The sequence below is a fragment of the Miniopterus schreibersii genome (assembly GCF_964146895.1).
Source record: "Miniopterus schreibersii genome assembly, chromosome: 2".
NCBI classification, from domain to species: Eukaryota; Metazoa; Chordata; class Mammalia; order Chiroptera; family Miniopteridae; genus Miniopterus; species Miniopterus schreibersii.
The window spans coordinates 156,671,690-156,692,916 of NC_138102.1; the positions used below are offsets into that span (position 1 = coordinate 156,671,690).

General features: G+C 39.5%; 1 protein-coding gene across 1 annotated transcript in view; it reads right to left on the minus strand.

The window, feature by feature from the left end:
• Positions 1-21,227, minus strand: part of IRAG2 (inositol 1,4,5-triphosphate receptor associated 2) — a gene marked incomplete at its 5' end in the record, with an annotated part of 74,957 nt that overhangs the window by 23,880 nt on the left and 29,850 nt on the right. The window contains 9 exons of the mRNA XM_081127802.1: positions 2,888-2,969; positions 4,519-4,666; positions 6,393-6,477; positions 7,081-7,161; positions 9,150-9,211; positions 9,771-9,805; positions 10,922-11,084; positions 15,808-16,036; positions 16,411-16,519. Coding sequence (XP_080983928.1) covers positions 2,888-2,969; positions 4,519-4,666; positions 6,393-6,477; positions 7,081-7,161; positions 9,150-9,211; positions 9,771-9,805; positions 10,922-11,084; positions 15,808-16,036; positions 16,411-16,519 — 994 coding nt within the window. The remainder of the gene's footprint in view (positions 1-2,887; positions 2,970-4,518; positions 4,667-6,392; positions 6,478-7,080; positions 7,162-9,149; positions 9,212-9,770; positions 9,806-10,921; positions 11,085-15,807; positions 16,037-16,410; positions 16,520-21,227) is intronic.

Here is a 21,227-nt window from a genome sequence, read left to right on the forward strand (position 1 = left end):
ATATTTCATTCTAATTCCTTGTACTTATGATTAGCGAGAATGCTTAGAGGAGCATTTCATAAGGAGAGCTTTCCATTTGCGTAAGAGATGGGTGCAGGGGCGTGAAGGCTGAGAGGCAGGAGTGAGGAAGTGAGGTGTGCAGGGTAGAGTCAGGCTGTGTAGATTCTTCGGTGGATCAGAACCTTGGAAAAGGAATGGTGAGAACCGGTGGTAACAGCCACAGAGTGCAGCCGACAGACCAGTTCCTGGGACTGTAGAAGACACGGCACAGAAGACAACGTGAAAGCCTTCAGGGAAACTACACATCCCCCCAGGAGCATTTGACACGAGTTTCTATTATGATCTCTGTTAGCTTCTATTTCTTAACGGGTGTCAATACCATAGACAAAACAACTCATTCGAATGTTCTAATGAGAGTGGATTAGGAGGCCCTTTTAGATACATCAGCCAGAACATTTCCTAACAACAAAAAATACTTTCAAGGTAACTATGGGTAATTACGACGATTGAAATGCCTACAGTCAATGTTGTAAGAGGGGCAGTGAGAAAGGCTTATCCGTGGAAGCTAGATGAACCTGAATTGGAATCCCATGTTCTCTACTTACTAGTTGAGAAATCTTGGGCAAGTTATTTAACCTCTCTGAACCTCACTGTGTCATCTGTAAAAGCTGAGTCCACCTGCCATCGCCGTTGTGGAGAGGGTCAGTGGCCTGGCATGTGGAAATGCTTTCCTAGGAAGTACCTGGTATACTGGACACTGATGTTTGTTTCTTCCCCCTTCTTGGTGAAGTCAGTGCCAGATAAAAGGGAAATTACGAATAAACAAACATCCTGTAAGCTTCCCAAGTATCCTGCAAGCTTCCAAGTTCAACTTCCTTTATTAAAAATTTATAAGAACTGCTAAGTAATAGCAAAATAGACTCATTTCCTTTTTCTTTCCTTTTCTTAGCTACAAATTCAGTTGGGTTCTAAGGAACAGAAAAATGTCAGATACATATACTTAAAGGGAAGAAAGAGAACAAATTGTATAACTCAGCAGTAAAAAGAAAAATAACCCCTTTTAAAAATGAGCAAAAGATCTGGGTAGACATATCGCTAAAGAAGACATACAAATGGCCAAGTACATAAAAAGATGCTCAACATCACTTGTCATTAGAGACAGGCATATCAAAACCACAATGAGACACCATATCACACCCACTAAGATGGCTATAATCAAAAGAGAGAGACAAGTGTTGACAAGGATGTGGAGAACATTAGAATCCTCATACATTACTGTTGGGAATGTCAAGTGATGAACTTTGGAAATCTGTTTGCAGTTCCTCAAAATGTTAAACATAGAGTTACCATATGATGCAGCAATTCTACTCCTAGATATATACCCCCAAAGAACTGAAAACACAGGTTTACACAAAAACTTACACAACAATGTTCACAGCAGCACTGTTCACAAGAGCCAAAAAGTAGAAACAACCCAAATGCCCATCAGTTAAGGAATGGGTAAACAAAAAGTCGTATATCCATACACTGAAATATTATTCAGTTAAAAAATAAAATAAAATACTTATAACATAGATGAATCTTGAAAAGATTATGCTAAGTGAAAGAAGCCAGGTACAGTAGGTCACATATTGTATAAATCCATTTATATGAGATATCCAGAATAGACAAATCTATAGAAACAGAAAGTAGATGAGTGATTGTCTAAGGGTAGGGGTTTTGGGGGAGGTGGGAATAAGGTAAACTGCTAAAGGGTATAAAGTTTCTTTTGGGGGTGGTCAAATGTTTTAAAATTGATTGTGGTGATGTTTGCATAACTCTGTGAATATATTTAAAAGTATTTTATAATTTAAATTGATGAACTGTTTGGTATATGAATTACATCTCAATGAAGCTGTTTATAAAAGAAAGAACAATAAGTTGTCAGAACCTGAAACAGAATTGTCTGCTCCATTCAATTGAGAAGCTCATGAAGCTCAGCCTTAGCCTGTAGACCAAGGAAGGAGTTCAAGATACATCTTCATGACCTGGGGAGTTCGCCTAAGTGACCTTGGTTCTTCTGTGTTATTTTCTTCTTGGGTGGAGAAATACTATTAACACCTCACTGCAGCAAATATGATACTCTCTGGGTATTGCCCTACTTTATGGCTTTTTACAAGGTACCAGCACCTCAAAGATCTAGCCTTGAGGTCAAGTCTTAGATAATCAGTTGATGGAACCCAAGGCTTCTTACAATCATTAGTGAATTTATTATTTATTTATTTATTTATTTATTTATTTATTTATTTATTTATTTATTTATTCATTTATTTAATATATCTTTATTGATTTCAGAGAGAGGAAAGGAGATGGAGAGAGAGAGAGAGACAGAAATATCAATGATGAGAGTCACTGATTGGCTGCAGCCCTCAACCCGGGCATGTGCCCTGACCGGGAATCGAACCCTGATCTCCTAGATCCTAGGTTGATGCTCAACTGCTGAGCCACACCCGGCCATTAGTGAATTTAAGTCCCAAATCAGCCTGACTCTCAAACAAAAAGTTCAGCCCACTTTATCAAATCCTCTCTTGGTTATATTTCCTTGAGTCTATACTATAGAGGGGGTAGAAAACCCCTAAATGACTGAATTTTAATTTCCTGCCATCAAAGGTTGACATTTCTTATGCATTTGAGTTTTGTGGTATAAGTCTCATACTTGCTATAAGTGTATCCATAATACAGCTGACCCTTGAACAATGTGGGTGTTAGGGCACCAGCCACCCACCCAGACGAAAATACTCATATAACTTAAGTCACCAGTATTTACAAAAAAAGAAAAAAAGGATACCCATAGAAGACCAGGATATGGTAGTCCTAAAAATGAAGTTAAATATAGCCCAACACTCACTTCCATACTTAGGGCATCATTCATCCTGATGCAATCAGAAAGATCTGTTCCTGGGTGGGGTTGAACTGCAGGGCCTAGGAATCTGGCAATAGAAAGTAAAGATCCTTACTACAGGTGGGAAAATTACAAACGTGAGAAGATACCAAACATAGTTCCCTTCCCTGCCCCAGTTTTACCAAATTCATGGATTTAGTAAAGTATAATGAAAGAGAGCCCCAGCTGCCATCAGAGAGAGGTTATGAACCACAGAGAACCTAGCCAAAGATGAAAATGAAGAATTTGCAATTCAAAGTCCGGCCTCCCCACCCTCTATCAGAGCGGACATTTCACTGGGCTGGACAGTGCTCATAAACTACATTTCTGAGCTCTTCCTCGGGAAGATGGGTCTGTTTACTGAATGGTAAGCAAGTGCAGGTGAGCTTCAGGGCCGGGGGGGAGTGAGAACAGGGATGAGCTCCCAAAGGCTTGAAAGCCCTGAGTGCGAACGGATGGAAACAGAAAACCCATCTGAGTAAGTTAACTTAGCGGTATATGGTGTATTTCTAAAAACTGAGGAACAGCCCTGGCTGGCAGGCTCAGTGGTTAGAGCACTGGCCTTCCCACTGAAGGCTCCCAGGTTCGATGCCCAGTCAAGAGCAAGGACCTGGGTTGCAGGTCCGATCCCCGCCCCAGGTCGGGGCCCTGTGGGAGACAACCAATCAGTGTGTTTCTATCGCATGCATGTTTCTCTCTCTCTTCTCTCTCTTCTCTTTCTTCTCCCTGCCGCCCCCCCCCCGTCCTTCCCTTCCACTTTCTCTAAAAAAATCAATTGAAAAAAATATCCTCACTCGTAGATTGAGGATAAAAAATAAAACTGAGAAACATTTTAGGTAGCCTAATTTGTCTCTTAGGTTTCCAAATGGATGTTATGAAATTCAAAAGAGCAAGAAAACTGCGCTTCAAGAAAGCTATAGCCCTGGCCGGTTGGCTCGATGGTTAGAGCGCCGGCCCTCGGACGGAAGGGTCCCAGGCCTGCTCCGGCCAAGGGCACGTACCTGGGCTCCGGGCTCCATCCGCGGCCCTGGTGGGGTCGAGTGAGGGGGGCAACCAGTTGACGTGTCTCTCTCACGTCGATGTTTCTGTTTCTGTCTCCCTCTCTCTCCCTTTCACTCTCTCTGAAGAGCTATGGAAAAAATAACCTTGGGTGAAGATTAAAAAAGAAAACAACAGAAAACTATAGAGACATTTTTGTTTAAAAACTGTCAATGTTCAGAAAGTTAGAGAATTTATACAATAAAAATTCCACAATAAAGATGTTATGATCTCGGGATAGGAAAATCAAGCTGATTAAAAGGTTAGGCAAGCCTGGCTGGTGCAGCTCAGGGGTTGAGCGTCGACCTAGGATCCAGGAGATGGTGGTTCGGTTCCCGGTCAGGGCACATGCCCGGGTTGCGGGCTCGATCCCCAGCAGGGGCATGCAGGAGGCAGCGGATCAGTGACTCTCTCATCATTGATGTTTCTCTCTCTCTCTCTCTCTCTCTCTCTCTGAAATCAATAAAAATATATTTTTTAAAAAAGGTTAGGCAATAGGAACAGGTCACCCATGAAGAGGAAGGTAGGTATATTTGGGATATTTTGCTCTTTTAACTTACTTGTGTGTTCTAGTCACATCCAAAGCACCATCCTCTATTTTTCCATATTGGGGCCTTTCACAGGAAGCCTGAATTTGGTTAGCTGGACGTGAGAAAGGTGTCAGTGACAGTCTTGGAACCAGTGTAAGACTATCCAGATGCAAGGCATCTGGAGAACAGAAAAGAATGAAAAGAGAAATTTATTTTTGGTTTAAGCTAATATATATTTTTTTCTTTCTCTCTTGAGAGATTGGAGTATTTTTGAAAAAGCAGAAGTCAATTCAATTCTGTTAACATTTTAACATACCCCTCCCCTCCCTTGATGCCTAGTTATGTGTGGACATGCCAAGTGATTTTTTTCTTTTCTCTTTTCCCTTCCCCCTTTTCCCTTCCCTTCTCTTTTCTCTTCTTCTTCTTTTTTTTAAGGGGGGGAGGGAGAAGGGGAGGGTGAGGACAGAAAACCCTTGTTTACTAAACAACTAGAGAGGTCAATGGATCTGCAGCTAGGGGGCAAAATCCAGCCAGCTGAATGTTTTTGTAAATAAAGTTTTATTGAAACATGGTCACACCCATTCGTTCAGTATTGTCCACGGCTACTAGTGTCCTGCAACAGCAAAATTGAGTAGTTGCTGCAGAAGCCACATGGCCTGGGAAAACTAAAATATTTAGCATCTGGCCCTTTACCATCCCTGAAAACAGACATTGTGATGGCAACCTAGCAGAGTAATAAACTGTTTTTGTTTTGTTTGTTTGATTTAATGACTCTAGGAAGCAGGAAAAAAACCTAGGCTTTGGAGTCAATCACAGATTTTTAGTTCAAATGCTGGCTCTGTCACAGTTGTGTGATCTTGGACAAATCACCAAACCACTTGAACTTCAGTTTACTTACATAAAAAGTGACACATACGCTCAGGCTAATTACTAATTCAATGTTCCTTATCTTTAAAATGGGCTTTAAATTCCCATCTACCTCTTAGGGATGTGTGAGTTAATAAATAAGGGTTAAGTGAGCTAATAAATATGTGAAGAGCAGAGAACTGTGCCTGACACATAGCAGCGCTGTCACAGTTGTTGTGTTGCTGTTATCACCGAGTTAGTGTGAGTGAAATCATCTCCATAAAGCACTAACCATTTTCTGATATGAAATAGCCACTCCACTGGCTGTGGCAGCAGCTACCCTTCTGTAGTTGAAATGATCCACAAATCACTCTTCCTTTTTATTCCTTCTTAAATTTATTTTGATAATCACCCCATTTCTCTTGTCATTTACGAACCAGCCATTAACTTTTGCTTTTAAACACATCTGGGTTGTGATGAGCGATGTCACTACTGTGAGCATTTCCTAAGATAAAGTCATTTTCTTTAGCCTCGCATTGAGTGGTGGTCCACAGTTTGGCCCACAACCTGCTCCGCACTTAGATTCTACCGTGTCCTGACCCAAGTGCTCTTTCTCCAAAATGGCTTGTCCAGTTCTGACTCTTCTTTGAACACTTGGGGCTTTTGCATTCTTCTGGGTCTGGTCATTTCCCCTCCTCATTTCATTCTCCCCAGTTGGAATAGTTTTTCCATGAGTTTTACTTTTCCAGGTGGAGCCCACCTTTCAAGGCCTGGTTCAACTCTCATTTCTTTTATGGAGGCTTCTGTGAGCCCGGGTCTTATCTCACCAATAATCTGTGAGCTATTTTAGGATTTATCCTCTAGTATACAGAATACGGTGCCTTGCATAGAGTAGGTGCTCAAACATCAGTTGATTGACTGAATTCAGGGATAAATATCCAAGTATTCAACAACTCTTCCTATACAAATACAATTGTGATTGTTTTCCCCTTTGAAAAGGATCCTACCCCAGCTCTGTGTGATATGGTGTAGGAGAGGGGCTGGCCATCCAGGCTTACCCAGCAGAGGTGCGTCCCAGCATGTATGTTTGAAGGTCAGGGCTGTCTGATGTAGTCTTGCTTCTTTACCACGACAACACTGCTTCTGAAAAGAAAGTCATGGAGTATTAACTATTTAAAGGGATGTAACATAACATATTTCATAATCCAATTTCTTCATCTCCAAAGGCAGAAAGAATATCACTGCTCTCAAATAACCCTGACCCTGCAAGAGAGGTCAGGAAGAAAAGAAATGATGCCAAGTAACAAAGCTTTCATGTCTTTGATCACAAGGCATCCTCTATGTGTAAAGTATTATTCTTATTAAAAATAACAGTTCAATAATTTAACAGAATGATAACATGATCAATTCCCTCTATCAACATTTTCATATAAACAAAGGCTTTGAGGAAAGGGGTATGAATGAATTATATAATTCTTTATATATAATTATTATATAGTTATATAATTATTCACAATACTGCAATATATTTTTTAAAAATATTATCATTTCTTAGGGTCTACCAGGATTGTGTTTATGTACATGATAAAGAAAATAAATAGCTGTCCATTTGCTTCATCTGATAACCTCTCAAGGAAAAGCAGTATAGAGTTCTAAGACTACTAGTACATGCAGGTCTTAAGTCTATTTTGGCAGAATAGTTGATTCACAAAGGCATTTCAATCCTTTCAAGAAGCTTAAACTTACCGGTTGTTCTTGAAGATGTTGTTGAATTGTATCTGTGCAGGACAAGGGATCATAATGAGGAAATTCCTCATCTAAACAACTCTGTAATAAGAAAATTGTGGAGTGTATTTGATGAAAGAGTCAAAGATACAAAACATATTAGACTTAAGACATGATGTTACCCGAGTAGGGAAAAAATGACCAGTTCTTTATTTTGTGTTCTACTTTAAGAGAACAAGTTTTTAATTTTTAGCCTCTCCTTGCCATTTTCCCCATTACTAAAGGAATAAAATCCAAAGTTCAGGAATAGGAAAGGGAATGAAATCATTGAAGTCTTTAGGCAGAGGCCAAAGAAGCTTGTTAGAGACATAGCTCAGAAGAATAAAAGTGGTGCCTGTGAAAATTTTATAGCAATAAAACTGTGGCCTTAGTACAAGAGGTAGCTACATATCTATCATAGTTACATTATAATAGAAAATGTTACTGGTGTTCTTCAAATGATTAAGGCATGTTTAGATATGGAGGTTTTTCCAGTTCAGCGTAGTGCAGGGCTTTTGAGGAACTCTGCCTAGCTTAATCTCCCACATGAATACATTTTCCCCCTGTTTAACCAGATGTGCCTACATTCTGCCCTGGAAACGGATACATGTGAATATTTCCCCTTCTCTCTTCCTCCTCCAGTGCCAACTTCGCTGCTCCTTATGTTCCTCGTTTGTGAAGAGAAGGAAGAAATTCCCCAAGTGTCATAAGGAAAAGAAATACATTAAACTCTGCCATAGATATCTTGAGATATCCAGACAGGAGTTGAACGGTTCATTCAAATAGGATTAAAAAGCAGCAGCAACCATTAAAGCCCATTCAAGAGAACACATTCAAGACTGTCAGGAAGGAGGCACCTGAGCCTGAACACTGGCCCTTTCCTAACAGATATAGTAAATTCCGAAATGCTCCTGATACCATAATTAACCTGGTGATTAATAACAGGAAAGGAGCAAAGGGGGAAGCCAGATATTACAGGCATGTCATTCGGGCAGCTTCACCAGGAAGCCACAACTTTACACTCCCCAGGGGTCCAACAAAGGGAGGGCAGACACATGCCCAGGAAAGTTGGGGTGACTAGGGAAGGTGCTTGCTGTCAGTCACGCCTGGAACAGAGGTCATGGGCCAGAATGGGTGTGGCCACCGCAAGGGTGCAAAATTTGGGATATTTAATCCCCTGAACAAAGGAGTTGACTCTCGTGGTTCCTCTCGGCACGCTTGGCTCCCGGCTGGCGCTTGGCTTCCTGGCATTCTGCCGTGTGGCCCGCGGCCGTGCGGACCCCGCACACAATGGACTAATGGACGGCAACCAGCCTGATGCTGGGCTGGACCCCGCTCCAACATGGGAAGGAAGCTCTGGACGCTGGCTCTGCTTCTACTCTACTGAAACCCCAGCTGCACTTCTATGACTGGGCTAAGGGAAATGGGACTTTGGAAACACAGGGATTTAATTCCATGCAATTAAAAATCACCCATTCTACCACGCGAGTCTTAGAAAATTCTTCTCAAAATATAAGAACTCCACCCCAGCAGCACCCAGTGGGGAAGGGGACACCCCATTTTGTCTGATAACAAGCCCTATTTGAAAGATGCAATGTCTCCATCAAGCCATCCACTAATGTGAGCTCTTCCCTCTTGTTTTGCAAACCACTTTCAGCACATAAGAGACAAAGTCCAGGCCTGGCCAGTGTGGCCCAGTTGCCTGGAGCATAGTCCCATAACCAAAAGGTTGCAGGTTCAATTCCTAGTCAATGCACTTGCCTAGGCCGTGGATTCAACCTCCAGCTGGGGCGGGTATAGAAGGCAACCAATCGATGTTTCTCTCTCTCTTTCTCTCCCCTTCCCTCTCTAAAAATCAATAAGCATATCCTTCAGTGAGGATTAAGAGAGAGAGAGAGAAAGAACAAAATCCACCAGAGCATTTTCTTCTAAGTTAGTTATTTAATTTTATGATTAAAATTATTATCCATTATAAATTAGCTTCCAAACCTCACACAGTTTGGATGTCATCACCACACTAAATGCCTATCACAGAGATTTATTTTTTTTACCTGAAACAGCAAGGCATTGGGTCGTCCTTTAAAGAACTTCTTTCTTAGCGACTTGATTGTTTCTATAAAGAGAATTCATAACCAGCTTAATATGACAATTCCTTTTCCCTTAACTCATTTCACAAACTTTTAACAGCTTTAAATTTGGGGCCTGAGGAAAGGAGAGAGAAAACAATGACTCCTGAGACTGGCATTTTCAATGCATGACTTGTGAAAACAAAGAACCAGGAGAAAAAACAAGCTGGAGCAGCAAAACCATTACCATCCTTGGGTATTTAAACTTGTCCTTGATTGATGCAGGTGACTTGTCTTCTAGAAGTGAGTCTCAGAATTATTCGATCTTAAAATGGGAATAACCTTAGAAGTCATTCAGTCCAACCCTACCCATGTGGAAATCATCTCTCTAATAAGCCTGTGCTTGAGCTATAAGGAAAGGAGCCCTAGAAGTAGAGGCCTAGAATCCCAAAATCCTACAGGCAGGTCTGAGATTGAGAGAGCACTGATGCCCAGGGGATTTAAAAGATAACTGGTTGTTCAGGGAGCTGAGATCAGACTCACAGGACGGTGCTTAATTCACTAGAGTTTTTTGTGAAATTAAAAAGATGTGTCTTTCTACTTAACTAAAATGTTTCCCAGCAACTTCCAAATTCTCATCTCTAGAATAATGAAAATGGGGGAAAAAAATACCTATTTAATTCTTTGAGCTACAGAGTAACATATTATTTATTTGACAACCCATACTCTTTGGAAATATAGCCAAGAACCAGAAAATAGGCCCAAAGCTTCTGAACAACCAAAACAGGTTGATATCCATGCCCTTTCTTCTTGTAGAAAAGCCTCAGCTTTCCACTCAGAAAGTGGGCTCTGAATTTATACATAATTCTCACAAGCTGATTGTTTTCTCAGCCCACAGATGATTAAGAACAAAAATTAAATGAGGGTAGGAAGCTCTGCTAGATGAAAGCATATTAATAGCTGCCACTATTTTTTAAAAAAATCACTAACAGCCAAGAAAATTCACTGCAGATACTCTGGTGTCCAAAACACATAGAAATCTGGCACTTCTTAAATTAAATACAAAAAGTTTGATATCTCAATAGCCTGAAGAAATCCATGAAAACAATGCTAATATATGTAAAAATAAATAATCTAATTTAAATATTTTTCAAAAAAAAAGGCTTAAAAAACTTTAATTATGTGGAAATTACCTATGTAAAATTCTATTTTGTAAGAATATTTTAAAAAAAAATAACTCATTTCTCAACTAAGCTTGCGATAGTGTTACTAGCCCCACTAAGAGGAAAGTATATATTTTCAAAATGATTTCTAACATACATAAGTAATTTAAAATTTTTAAAAATTCTTAATACTTAGCTCATTAGCAAAGATTCAGGTTTTAAAAATTCTTTGCATTAACTGTGTTAGGAAATAAGGCCCCATCTCCATCCTGACCTACATCTAAGCAACAGCAACCAAAGCTTTCAAAAGTGGCCAGAAACGTTATGTTCCTGAAGGCTGTGCATCTCCAAAACACCGTCTTTGAATCTCCAAATTAAGCTTGTGTTTCAGAAGAAATAATGAGTTAGTATAAGACTGTTTAAATTGCCCATCTGCTTTCCTACGAGGCAATCTTGGGTTTTAAAAAATAGTCCACCTCCAAACATTCAAATTGTAAACCTTATTTCAACAGATGTTTTGTGCAATGTGTAGCAACTATTTCCGTATGTTTCACAAGCAAAACAAGGTGGCTTATGACCCTAATTTGCATTCACCTTTGCATTCTTCTCTGTGTGTTTGGAGCTGGACCTGCCGTGTCTCTAGGGCATGTAGGTTTCACATGGAAGCGAGAGAAAAATGGGCACTGTATCCCCTGCTGTTGCCATCTGCCATGTAGGATGGGACCAGGTGTCTTGGATACATTGCCTTTGAAAGAAGCTGAGATAAAAACAGTTTTCTAAATGACTGTGCAATGAGGCTTGCAGGCAAAGCCCCGCAATTAATTGGCTGTTGAAAATCAAAACCATAATATTAGAGTTGAAATCGTTTTAGCTATCAGTGGTGGCTGACTTTTAGGGAGTATGGATTTTTATAACACAATACATGTGTTACCTCATGTTCTATGAAATTGTGCATTAAAAATATCAGGGTTCATTGAAAACTACAGACTAGGAGAAAATAATTCACAAGACATAGATCTGTCAAAGGACTTGTGTACAAATTATGTCAAGAAATCCTGCAACACAATAGCCAAAGGACAAATGTCCCAATTTGAAAATGGGCAAAAGACTTAGATACTTCACACAGAAGATATAGCCAATCAATGGAACAAATGAAAGCCACAATGAAATACTCAGAAGGGTGGGGAAAATGTAAATCTTTTGATTGACATGAGCAAATGCTGGAGCTGTGGAGCACCTGGAGCTCCACACATTGCTAGTGGGAGCATGAAATGCTGCAGACCCTGTGGGAAACTGCTTGGCAGTTTCCTCACAAGTTAGAGTTACAACTACAACCTAACAACTCTGCTCCTAGATATTTATCCCAGGTTAAATAAAAACACATGTTCCACACAAAGACCAACACACGGATATTCATAGCAGCTTTCCGTATAGCAACCCCATGGTGTATACAATTTAGATGTCCAATAGGAAAAAAGGTCATCAAATTATGGAACATTCATACAAAGAAATACCACTCAGCCAGGAAAAGGGCAGACCACGGATAAACACAACATAGATAAACACTATGCTGAGGGAAAGAAAACAGATACTCACAAAGTACACACATATTGCGTAACTCAATTCTAGAATAGGCTAAACTAACCCATCAGTGATAGAGATCAGATCAGTGGTTGCTCCCTGTGGTGGTGGAGGTGGGGAAGGGGGAGTGACTGGGAAAGAGCACAAGGGGAAGTCCTGTGTTTCAATGTGCATTTGTCAAACTGGTTGAACAGTACAGTTAAGGTCTGAACTTTTTATGGCATGTTAATTATTCACCAATAAAAAATAATTTAAAAACTATGACAGGAACAAAAATAACAGGGTTTATGAGTTAGAGTTAGGTAGAAACCAGAGCACTAACAAACACAGTTATTGAGTTATTAGTACCTAAGAAGATAACAGGTCACTGAGACATGCATATTAAGGTGGTTGAAGGCTGCCTCACAGGATAGAGACTATTGACACCTGAAATGGCACGGTGCCGGTGGGGTGCTAAGAAAACGCAGATGGCAGTGGAACTCGGAGGCAGGGGCACCGCTAAAGTGAACCAGGAGTTAGCAGGAGGTAGCACAGTGGGCCACAAGCCAGAGCCCTGCAAGGCTGGGCAGCGCTCCTCCGGCGAGCAAGGCCCAGGTGCAGACAGTTGTTTTGAATTTTCTTAAAATACAGCTGAAAGGGCTCCTGCTGCCTGTGAGCTGCTGCTGAAGGTTACAGTCCTGTTCCTTCCAACCAGATTCTATTCCCAGGAGAATTGTGAATAAAACGATATAACCTCCATACTAAACTAACATGTCATTTGCCAATCATGAATGAGGCAATTCATGTGACAGAAACATGCCCGAGCAGAACAAATTGCACCAAGAATGACCAAGCACTAGTTGCTGTTTTACATTTGTTGTGCTATTTATAAATTAACAACTACTGCATTTTCTTGGAATAGGATACTGAGGCCCAGGGAGGTACAGTGATTTGCTCAACTCTATCCAGTTTCTCTTTTGCAGCCTTAGAATCAGAATACAGGTTTAGCTTCAAATCCCGTGCTCTTAATCATTCAGCTATTCTGCCTCTTAGATTATTTCATCCATACCTGCATCCTTCATTTGGAAACATTCAGGCCCCCCTGCCATGACAGCTGTTGGGCAAGCTATATTTGACTTTGGTTTTCTCCCTGGTCCTCACTTCAACACCTATCTTAAAGTATCTCCTGAATCCCCTTTCTTGGCTCATTTCCCTCTTGTGTACTGACTGCTCAGGACATGTGGCTCTCACCTTGCATCCACCCTCAAAGCTGTAAGGCTGTTGTCTGCCCCATACCTCATGACCTCTATGCTAAGAATAGCAAGCTAGAAGAGTTTCCAGTGAGATCATCTAGATGAAAGCCTTCTCTCAACCATAAAGTTCATACTTAGACGCTATGCTCAAATAAGGAGTTATGATCAACAGAATCTTCTCAGGCTCTCTCCCCAAGGAAATATTCATAGTTTCTAAAGGTAACTCCCTCACTGTCTATTAAATGAGTGACTCAATGATAATTTCATGTCAGATAGCCCCCCCCCCCAAAAGAGTGAATATTAAAGTGGTTATAGTTTAGATCAATTAGTGTATGTTTCATGTACATTAGACTCACCCTAGTATGTTGAGTGCACACCCTAGATCTAATAAGTTTTTATTCTCTTTTTAAAGCAAACAGATTTATACATCCAGTATTGCCTTTGCTAACAAGATAGTTAAGATACATACAAAGGTAAAAAGCAGAAGAAAGAAAGTATATAAGTAACCATTCAAAGAAATTTAGCAGCTCTAATGGCACATTTCATGGAGGCAAGCATGTATGTGAATTACGTCACAAATCAGTACAGTCCTGGTGGCAACTGAAAACTCTAACCCTACTATTCATTCAGCATTAAGTTCTGAGTTTCTAATCACACGCCATAAACAACTTCCTAGTTCAGCTTGTGACCACCATCACTGACCTGAACGTTTGAACAAAACAACTGCATCCCCACACAATTTGCTAGTGAATCTTTCTTAGATGGAGCAGAAAGCACCTGCCTTAAATACTTAATTTATTAAGCTCAACAGAAAGTTTCAGAAGGACTAAGTGGATTTCAATATTTTTATTTTCTGACACAGAATTCAGATGTCTGACTCAGAACTAAACAGCATGTGGTGGCAGTGGTCATGGCAGAATGTGCGAGGATGTTTGTGTGATAACTGTCTTACCTCAGTGACATTTATTCACAGTCTATCTGGAAAGTCTGTTATATAGAGCATGTCAAAAGTATCTGCTACCTAAATTTCCCTCTTGTTGCAAAGGCTGATTTTTATGAGAATTATTAGGAAGATCTTCACAAGCAAACGGTCGTAAGAGTACAATCTTGACATGTTTGCCTTCCTTATGCAGCAAAAGATATAATTAAGTACAGGAGTTCATAAAGCCAGGCAGGTTGTGAGCACCTAGGGACAGAAAGGAGGCATCCAGCCTGCTTTAACCAGCCAGAAAAAAATACATGCATTCAACCCAGGGCAGCTGATTTGGATAGTTTAAAAATTTTAATAACATTTGAACCAATTATCTCCTGAAGATAAACTGGGAAGACAGTAGCAAGTTCATAATACCACAAATGTACATTTTGGGATAAGTTATGAAAATTGACTCTTCAGAGAAGAAATCATGGGGGGTTGGGAAGAAAGATAAATTCTTAGTTTTACAAAACTATGGGGGGCATAATATTGATTTAATCAAAAGATAACTATAACTGGACCAAAAGACAAGTCCTCTTATCACAGTCTCCAAAGCAAACACACCATAAACCAAATTTGGTTTTTATCCATGCTTCAACATGAACACTTCTAATCATAGGGAACCTTCTCTAAGGCCCTCTGGGTAATAATAACACATAGATTATGTAATTTAAAGCATGTCTTAAATGTGTGACAGAGTAAAGCAAAGTAATCCAATACTCAGAGTTATTAAAGCTAGCAAGTTCTACAAGGTTCTAAATAAAAATAATAAGATGTTGAATAGCCACTGCTACTTTAGAACTAGCCAGTTCCTTTAAACTCTTAAACAGCTTTCTCAGATAACAGCAGAAAGGGTACAAGGAATCCAAAACACACACATATTGGAAAAGTTCCATCTCTAGCTTGCCCTAAGCTTATATTTTGTTGTTTATATCAAAACCAACAGCTTCCTATTAAAAGAACATTTATACTGCTAGAACAAAAAGATAGCTGAACGTCTGATAAATGGTCAAATAAGTAAGCTTTATTTTTTATGCTTAATGGTTCTAGAATGAAATAAGCCTATAAATAATCTGATATCTGTAATTTGACAGTTGTCTTCTCACCTAAACTCTTAGTAAACACCCATGTTTAGGTAATACGGAAAAATGAGAAATACTCTAACTTGCAAAGCAAAATGTATGTGTAGAGAATACATTTAAAAAGAATTTTCACACATATTGAATATTTTGATACACATTAAATTCAGAGGTATTTTGTCCAACCCTAAAATTACTAGTTAAAAGAAAGTAGAGAGGCAGGGTCTTTTCTACCATATGATGGGTACAAACTAGCTAATAAAACCAAGGTAGAATATGTAAACAATTTGCCGGTTCAAATATCCCATGGGAACAAGATTTTTTTTTGCTTATTTACTTTTACAGATATTGAGAAGTTTCATTTAATTTTTAAAGAAATAACAGTCATGGACAAATCTAGCTTGTAATAAACAACCAAAAGGAAAGTCAGTGGTTAAATTAATCCACTTAGCTACTAGGCAAGCGTCTCTGAACGCCCACAGTACAGCCTTCTGGAGCCATTTCATTGTCACAAATGTCTTAATAACACAGCAGCTGTAATCTATAAACATGGCTGCAGTCCTTTTGCCCCACCTCAGAGTGGACAAAATGGGGACATAAACATTCGCTACTCACTTTTCAGTTTTCTTGTCTTCTGCTCCAGGGCCTGGCAAGTGTTCACTAGCTCAGTATTTATAGTCTGGGGACTCAGTTGTTCTGAGATCGCTTCCTCTGATTTATGCAGCAAAGCCTTGGCTGTCTCACTGGCAGAGTGGGCCGTGCCACCTCGGTCTTCAACCTGGAGACGCACAGTTAATGCTGGATTTTCACAGTGTGTCCCGGAAAGCAAGCAATTGAGCGCACACTCTCATGCACAGGAAGCTGCAAATGTGCTTTTGTTCTCAGGGAAGTGATAAGCCTCCCCTGAACTTCTGCAATTCTGTTTGCATGGGCTCCGTGTGCCTGAGCTCTATCCACAGCCCCACAGTCCTGATATGTCAAGTTGCCTCTTTCTGCAGAGTTGCCTCCTTGGCAGCAGGCTGTTGACACCGCCTCTCTTACAACGCCCCCTGCACTTCCTCCGCTGCTGGTCTCCAGGGACTGCACTTCACAGTTCCTCTTTGGGTTTTTTTGTGTGTTTTTTTTTCTGTTGTTGTTCCTTCTCTGTTTTTATCTCATGGTTTTAAGGACATCTGAGGAGGCTTCCCCTAAATATAATATAGCCCAAGGCCGCCCTACCTGCTCCTCTGCGTCCTCTTGCCATTGGCCGGCTTCTTGGACCCTCTTCCTGAGGATGGCTTCCTGGTTGACAGCATCTTCTTGTTCAATGGCTTCTAGCTGTTTCTGCCTGGAGTTTAAAAAAAAAAAAAAAAAAAAAAGTCCAAACCACAAGCTGTCAGTGACATTTCAACTAAGAGTCACCCCTGGGAAGTTGTGACAAATGCAGACTTCATACACTTACTTCCTCAGAGATCAGAGGAAAAAGTGAAAGTGTTTACATACATATAAATGCTTCTCCAACATGGGATTTTAATTAAAGCAAACATATTGATCACTTCGCCTGATGCCTCACTTTACAGATAAGGACATTTAGTTTCCTGTTTTACCCTGGAATATTCAGTTCCCCGCCAGCCACGTTCATAGCACTTTGCATCGGTGACCAATTGCTTAGAGAATGGAGCTACAATGAGGTCGCTGTGACAGGTGCCGTGTTTAAACAGCACAGCTAGCTGCCTCAGAAAAAGAAAGGACAGGAAAGGGAGGGAGGAAAAAGAAAAGAGGAGCTTGGTTTCATGAGCTTAGCCTTTCTCCTCAAAAGCTGTCAGTGGTGAGGACAGGAGGGGCTGCGCCCAAGCACAGGTGAAAGCTGGCTGCTAGTCTTTCCACTTCAGTCTCCTCTTTCTGAAGACCTTTTCCTCCCTTTCTCCCTCCCCCAAATCTCTTAGTGTGGTTATGTTACCTCTATTTTGGATCTGACCTTAATTCTCAAAATACATAAAAATGCATCTGCTCTCCATTAGCTGATGAGATGATTTGAACTATGCTATGTGTCACTAAATCAGTGACTATCTGGAAACCACTTGGCCTGGACAAGGACCTTAGCTCCAAGGGATGACAAACTCTGGGGCTTCCAAAGCAGCGAGCAAACACCGTCAGCTTTAGGCCTTTGGTGTGCCTCTCAACTGCCAACGCACAGTCAGAATCCCATTGTGCATCGTTGTAAATCCTGCCCTGATTACAAAAAGGACCACATGCGAGACAAGGACGGGTGCTTCACCATTATAGTAAACCGGGAAACAAAACCCTAAGCAAAATTAAAACCATCTGAACACATATTCTACTAAGATCGTTCGATAGCTTATAGTCAAGATTTTTCTTTTCTTAAATTGTAGTGAGGACATGTAACATGAGATCTACCCTCTTAATGCAATTTTTAAGTGTGCAATACAGTGTTAACTATAGGCACGACGTTGTACGGCAGATCTCTAGTGTGACTAAAATTATACCCGTTGAAGAATTGCAACTCCCTGTTTCTCCCTCCCCTATCCTCCGGAAACCACCATTCTACCCTCTCCTTCTATGGGTTTGATAATTTTTAACATCTCGTTTAAGTGTAATCACACAGTATTTGTCCTTCGGTAACTGGTTTATTTCACTTAGCATAATGTCTTCAAGATTCATCCATATTGTCGCATGTGGCAAAATTTCCTTTTTTAAGGCTCATTATTATTTCATTGAATGTGCATAGCACATTTCTTTATTCATCCACTGGTGAGTGTTTAGGCTGTTTCCACACCCTGCTATCCTGCATAGTGCTGCAATGAACATGAACGTGCAAATATCTCTAAGATTCTCTTTGAATTTTTTGGATGTACACCCAGAAGTGCAATTGCTGGGTCACATGGTAGTCCTATTCTTAATTTTTTTAGGAACCTCTATACTGTTTTCCATAGCAGTTGCACCATTTCATATTCCCACGAACAGTATACAAGAGTTTCAATTTCTCTGCATCCTTGCCAACACTTGGTATCTTTGGGTTTTTTAAAAAAATGATACCCTTCCTAACAGGTGTGATTCATTCATCACTGTGAATGACTCATCGTGGTTTTTATTTGCATTTCCCTGATGACTAGTAATTTTGAGCATTTTTTCATATACTTGTTCACCAATTGTATATCTGCTTTGGAAAAATGCCTATTTAAGCACCCTGATCATTTTATTTTTTTGTTAAGCATTTTATTTTATTCCCATCCACCCTTCCTAACCCCCCATTTTGGCAATGATCAGCTTATTCTCTATATCTATGGATCTGTTTACATTTTGTTTTGTTTATACATTTGTTTTTAGATTCTACTTATAAAGGAAATCATATAGTATTTGTCTGACTTATTTCACTTAGCATGATACACTCTAGGTCCATCCATGTTGTCACAAATGGCAAGAATATTCATATATAAAATAATATCCCTATATATATTCATATATATAATTGAAAAATATATATCACCTCTTCTTTTCCATTCATCTCTGATGGACATCTATGTTGCTTCCATATCTTAGCTATTACTAGTAATGCTGCAATGAACATAGGAGTAAATATATCTTTTTGAATTAGTGGGTGGTTGTTTTGATAAATACCCAGAAGAGGAATTGCTGGATCTTAAGGCAGCTCTACTTTTAATTTTTTGAGGAATCTCCATACTGTTTTCCATAGTGGCTGCCCCAGTCTGCATTCCACCAGCAGTGCACTAGGGTTCCTTTTTCTCCACATCCTCGCCAGCACTTGGTATTTGTTGGTTTATTGATGATAGCCACTCTGACAGGTATGAGGTGATATCTTATTGCAGTTTTAATTTACATCTCCCTGATGATTAGTGACATTGAGCACCTTTTCATGTCTATTGGCCACCTGTAAGTCCTCTGAAGAAATGTCTTTTCAGGTCCTCTGCCAATTTTCAAACTGGGTTATTTTTACTGTTGTTGAATTTTAGAAGTTCCTCATATATTTTGAATATTAACCCCTTATTAGATATATGGTTTGCAAAATTTTCTCACATTCCATAGGTTAGCTTTTCAGCCTGTGAATTCCTTTGCTGTACAGCAGCTTTTTAATCTGATATAGAGCCACTTGTATATTTTTTTCTGTTCTTGCCTGTGCTTTTTGGTGTCATATCCTAGCAATTGTTGCCAAGGCCAATGTCATGATGCTTTCCCCTCAAGGTTTTCTTCTAGGAGTTTTATAGTTTTAGGCCTTATGTTTAAACCTTCACTACATTTTGAGTTGGTTTTTGTATATGGTATATAATAAGGGTCCAACTTCATTCTTTTGCATGTGGATATCCAATTTTTCCAACACCATTTGTTGAAAAGACTATTGTTTCCCATTGTGTATCCTTAGCATACTAGTCAGAGACCAGTTGACCGTATAAGCATGGGTTGCTTCATTCTCTTCTCTTGGTCGATGTGCCTGTCTTTAGACCAGTACCATACTGTTTTTGTTACTGTAGCTTTATGATATATTTTTGAAATCAGGAAATCTGATACCTTCGGCTTTGTTCTTTCTCAAGATTGTTTTGGCAATTTCAGGTGCTTAGGATTGTTTTTCTCTATTACTGTAAAAAATGTCATTAGGATTTTGATAGGGATTACATTGAATCTGTAGGTTGCTTTGGGTAGTATGAACATTTTAACACTATTAAGTCTTCCAATCCATGGACATAGAATTTACATTTTCTTTAATTTCTTTCAGCAATGTTTTGTAGTTTTCAGTATACAAGTCTTCATCTCCTTTGTTAAGTTTATTCCTAAGTATTTTATTATTTTGGATGCTATATTAAATGGGATTGTTTGCTCAGGTTTCTTTTCAGCTTGTTTATAGAAATGTAACTGATTTTTGTATGTTGATTTTCTATGCTGTAATATTGTTGAATTTGTTTATTAGTTCTAATAGCTTTTTGTGGAATCTTTAGGGTTTTCTATATATAAAACCATGTCATCTGCAAACAGAGATGACTACTTCTTCCTTTCCAATGTGGATGCCTTTTATTTCTTTTTCTTGTCTAATTGCTCTAGCTAGGGCTTCCAGTACCACGTTGCATGGAAGCAGTGAGAGTGGGCATACTTGCCTTGTTTCTGAACTTAGAGGAAAAGCTTTCAGTCTTTCACCATTGAGCATGATGTTAGCTGTGGGATTTTCATATATAGCCTCTATTATGTTGAGGTAATTCCCTTCTATTTCTAGTTTTTGAATAGTTTTTCTATGAAAGGGTGTTAGATCTTGTTGAATGTTTTTCTGCATCAACTTAGGTGCTCTTGTGATATTTATATTTCATTCTGATAATGTGCTGTATCACATTGATTGATTTGTGTATGTTTAGTCATTCTTGCATCCAAGGGATAAATCTCACTTGGTCACGGTGTGTAATAATCTTTTTAATGTGCTGTTGAAATTGGTTTGCCAGTATTTTGTTGATTTTTGCATCTATCTCCGTGAGGGATATTGGCCTATAGTGTGTGTGTGGGGGGGTGTATGTGTGTTTGTAGTGTCTTTGGTTTTGGTGTCAGGATAATGCTGGCCTCATAAAAGGAGCCAGAAAATGGTCCCTCCTCATCAATATTTTGAAAGAGCTTCAAAAAGATTTGCATTAATCTTCTTTAAGTGTTTGGTAGATTCACCAACGAAGATATCTGGTCCTGGGCTTTTCTTTGTTGGGAGGTTTCTGAATCCTACTTCAGCTCTTTACTAGTTATAGGTCTGTTCAGATGTTCTGTTTCTTCCTGATTCAGTCTTGGTTAAATTGTATGTTCCTAGGAACTTATTCATTTCTTCAAGGATATCCAATCTGTTGGTGTGTAATTGTTCATAGTAGTCTTTTAGGACAGTTTCCCCCACTGTGGCATCAGTTGTAACGTTTCCTCTTCCATTTCAGATTTTACTGATTTGAGTATTCTCTTTTTCTTAGTCTAGCTAAAGTTTTGTTAATTTTGTTTATCCTTTCAAAAAACCAACTCTTAGTTTCATTGATTTTTAATTGTTTTTCTATTTTGCTTATTTC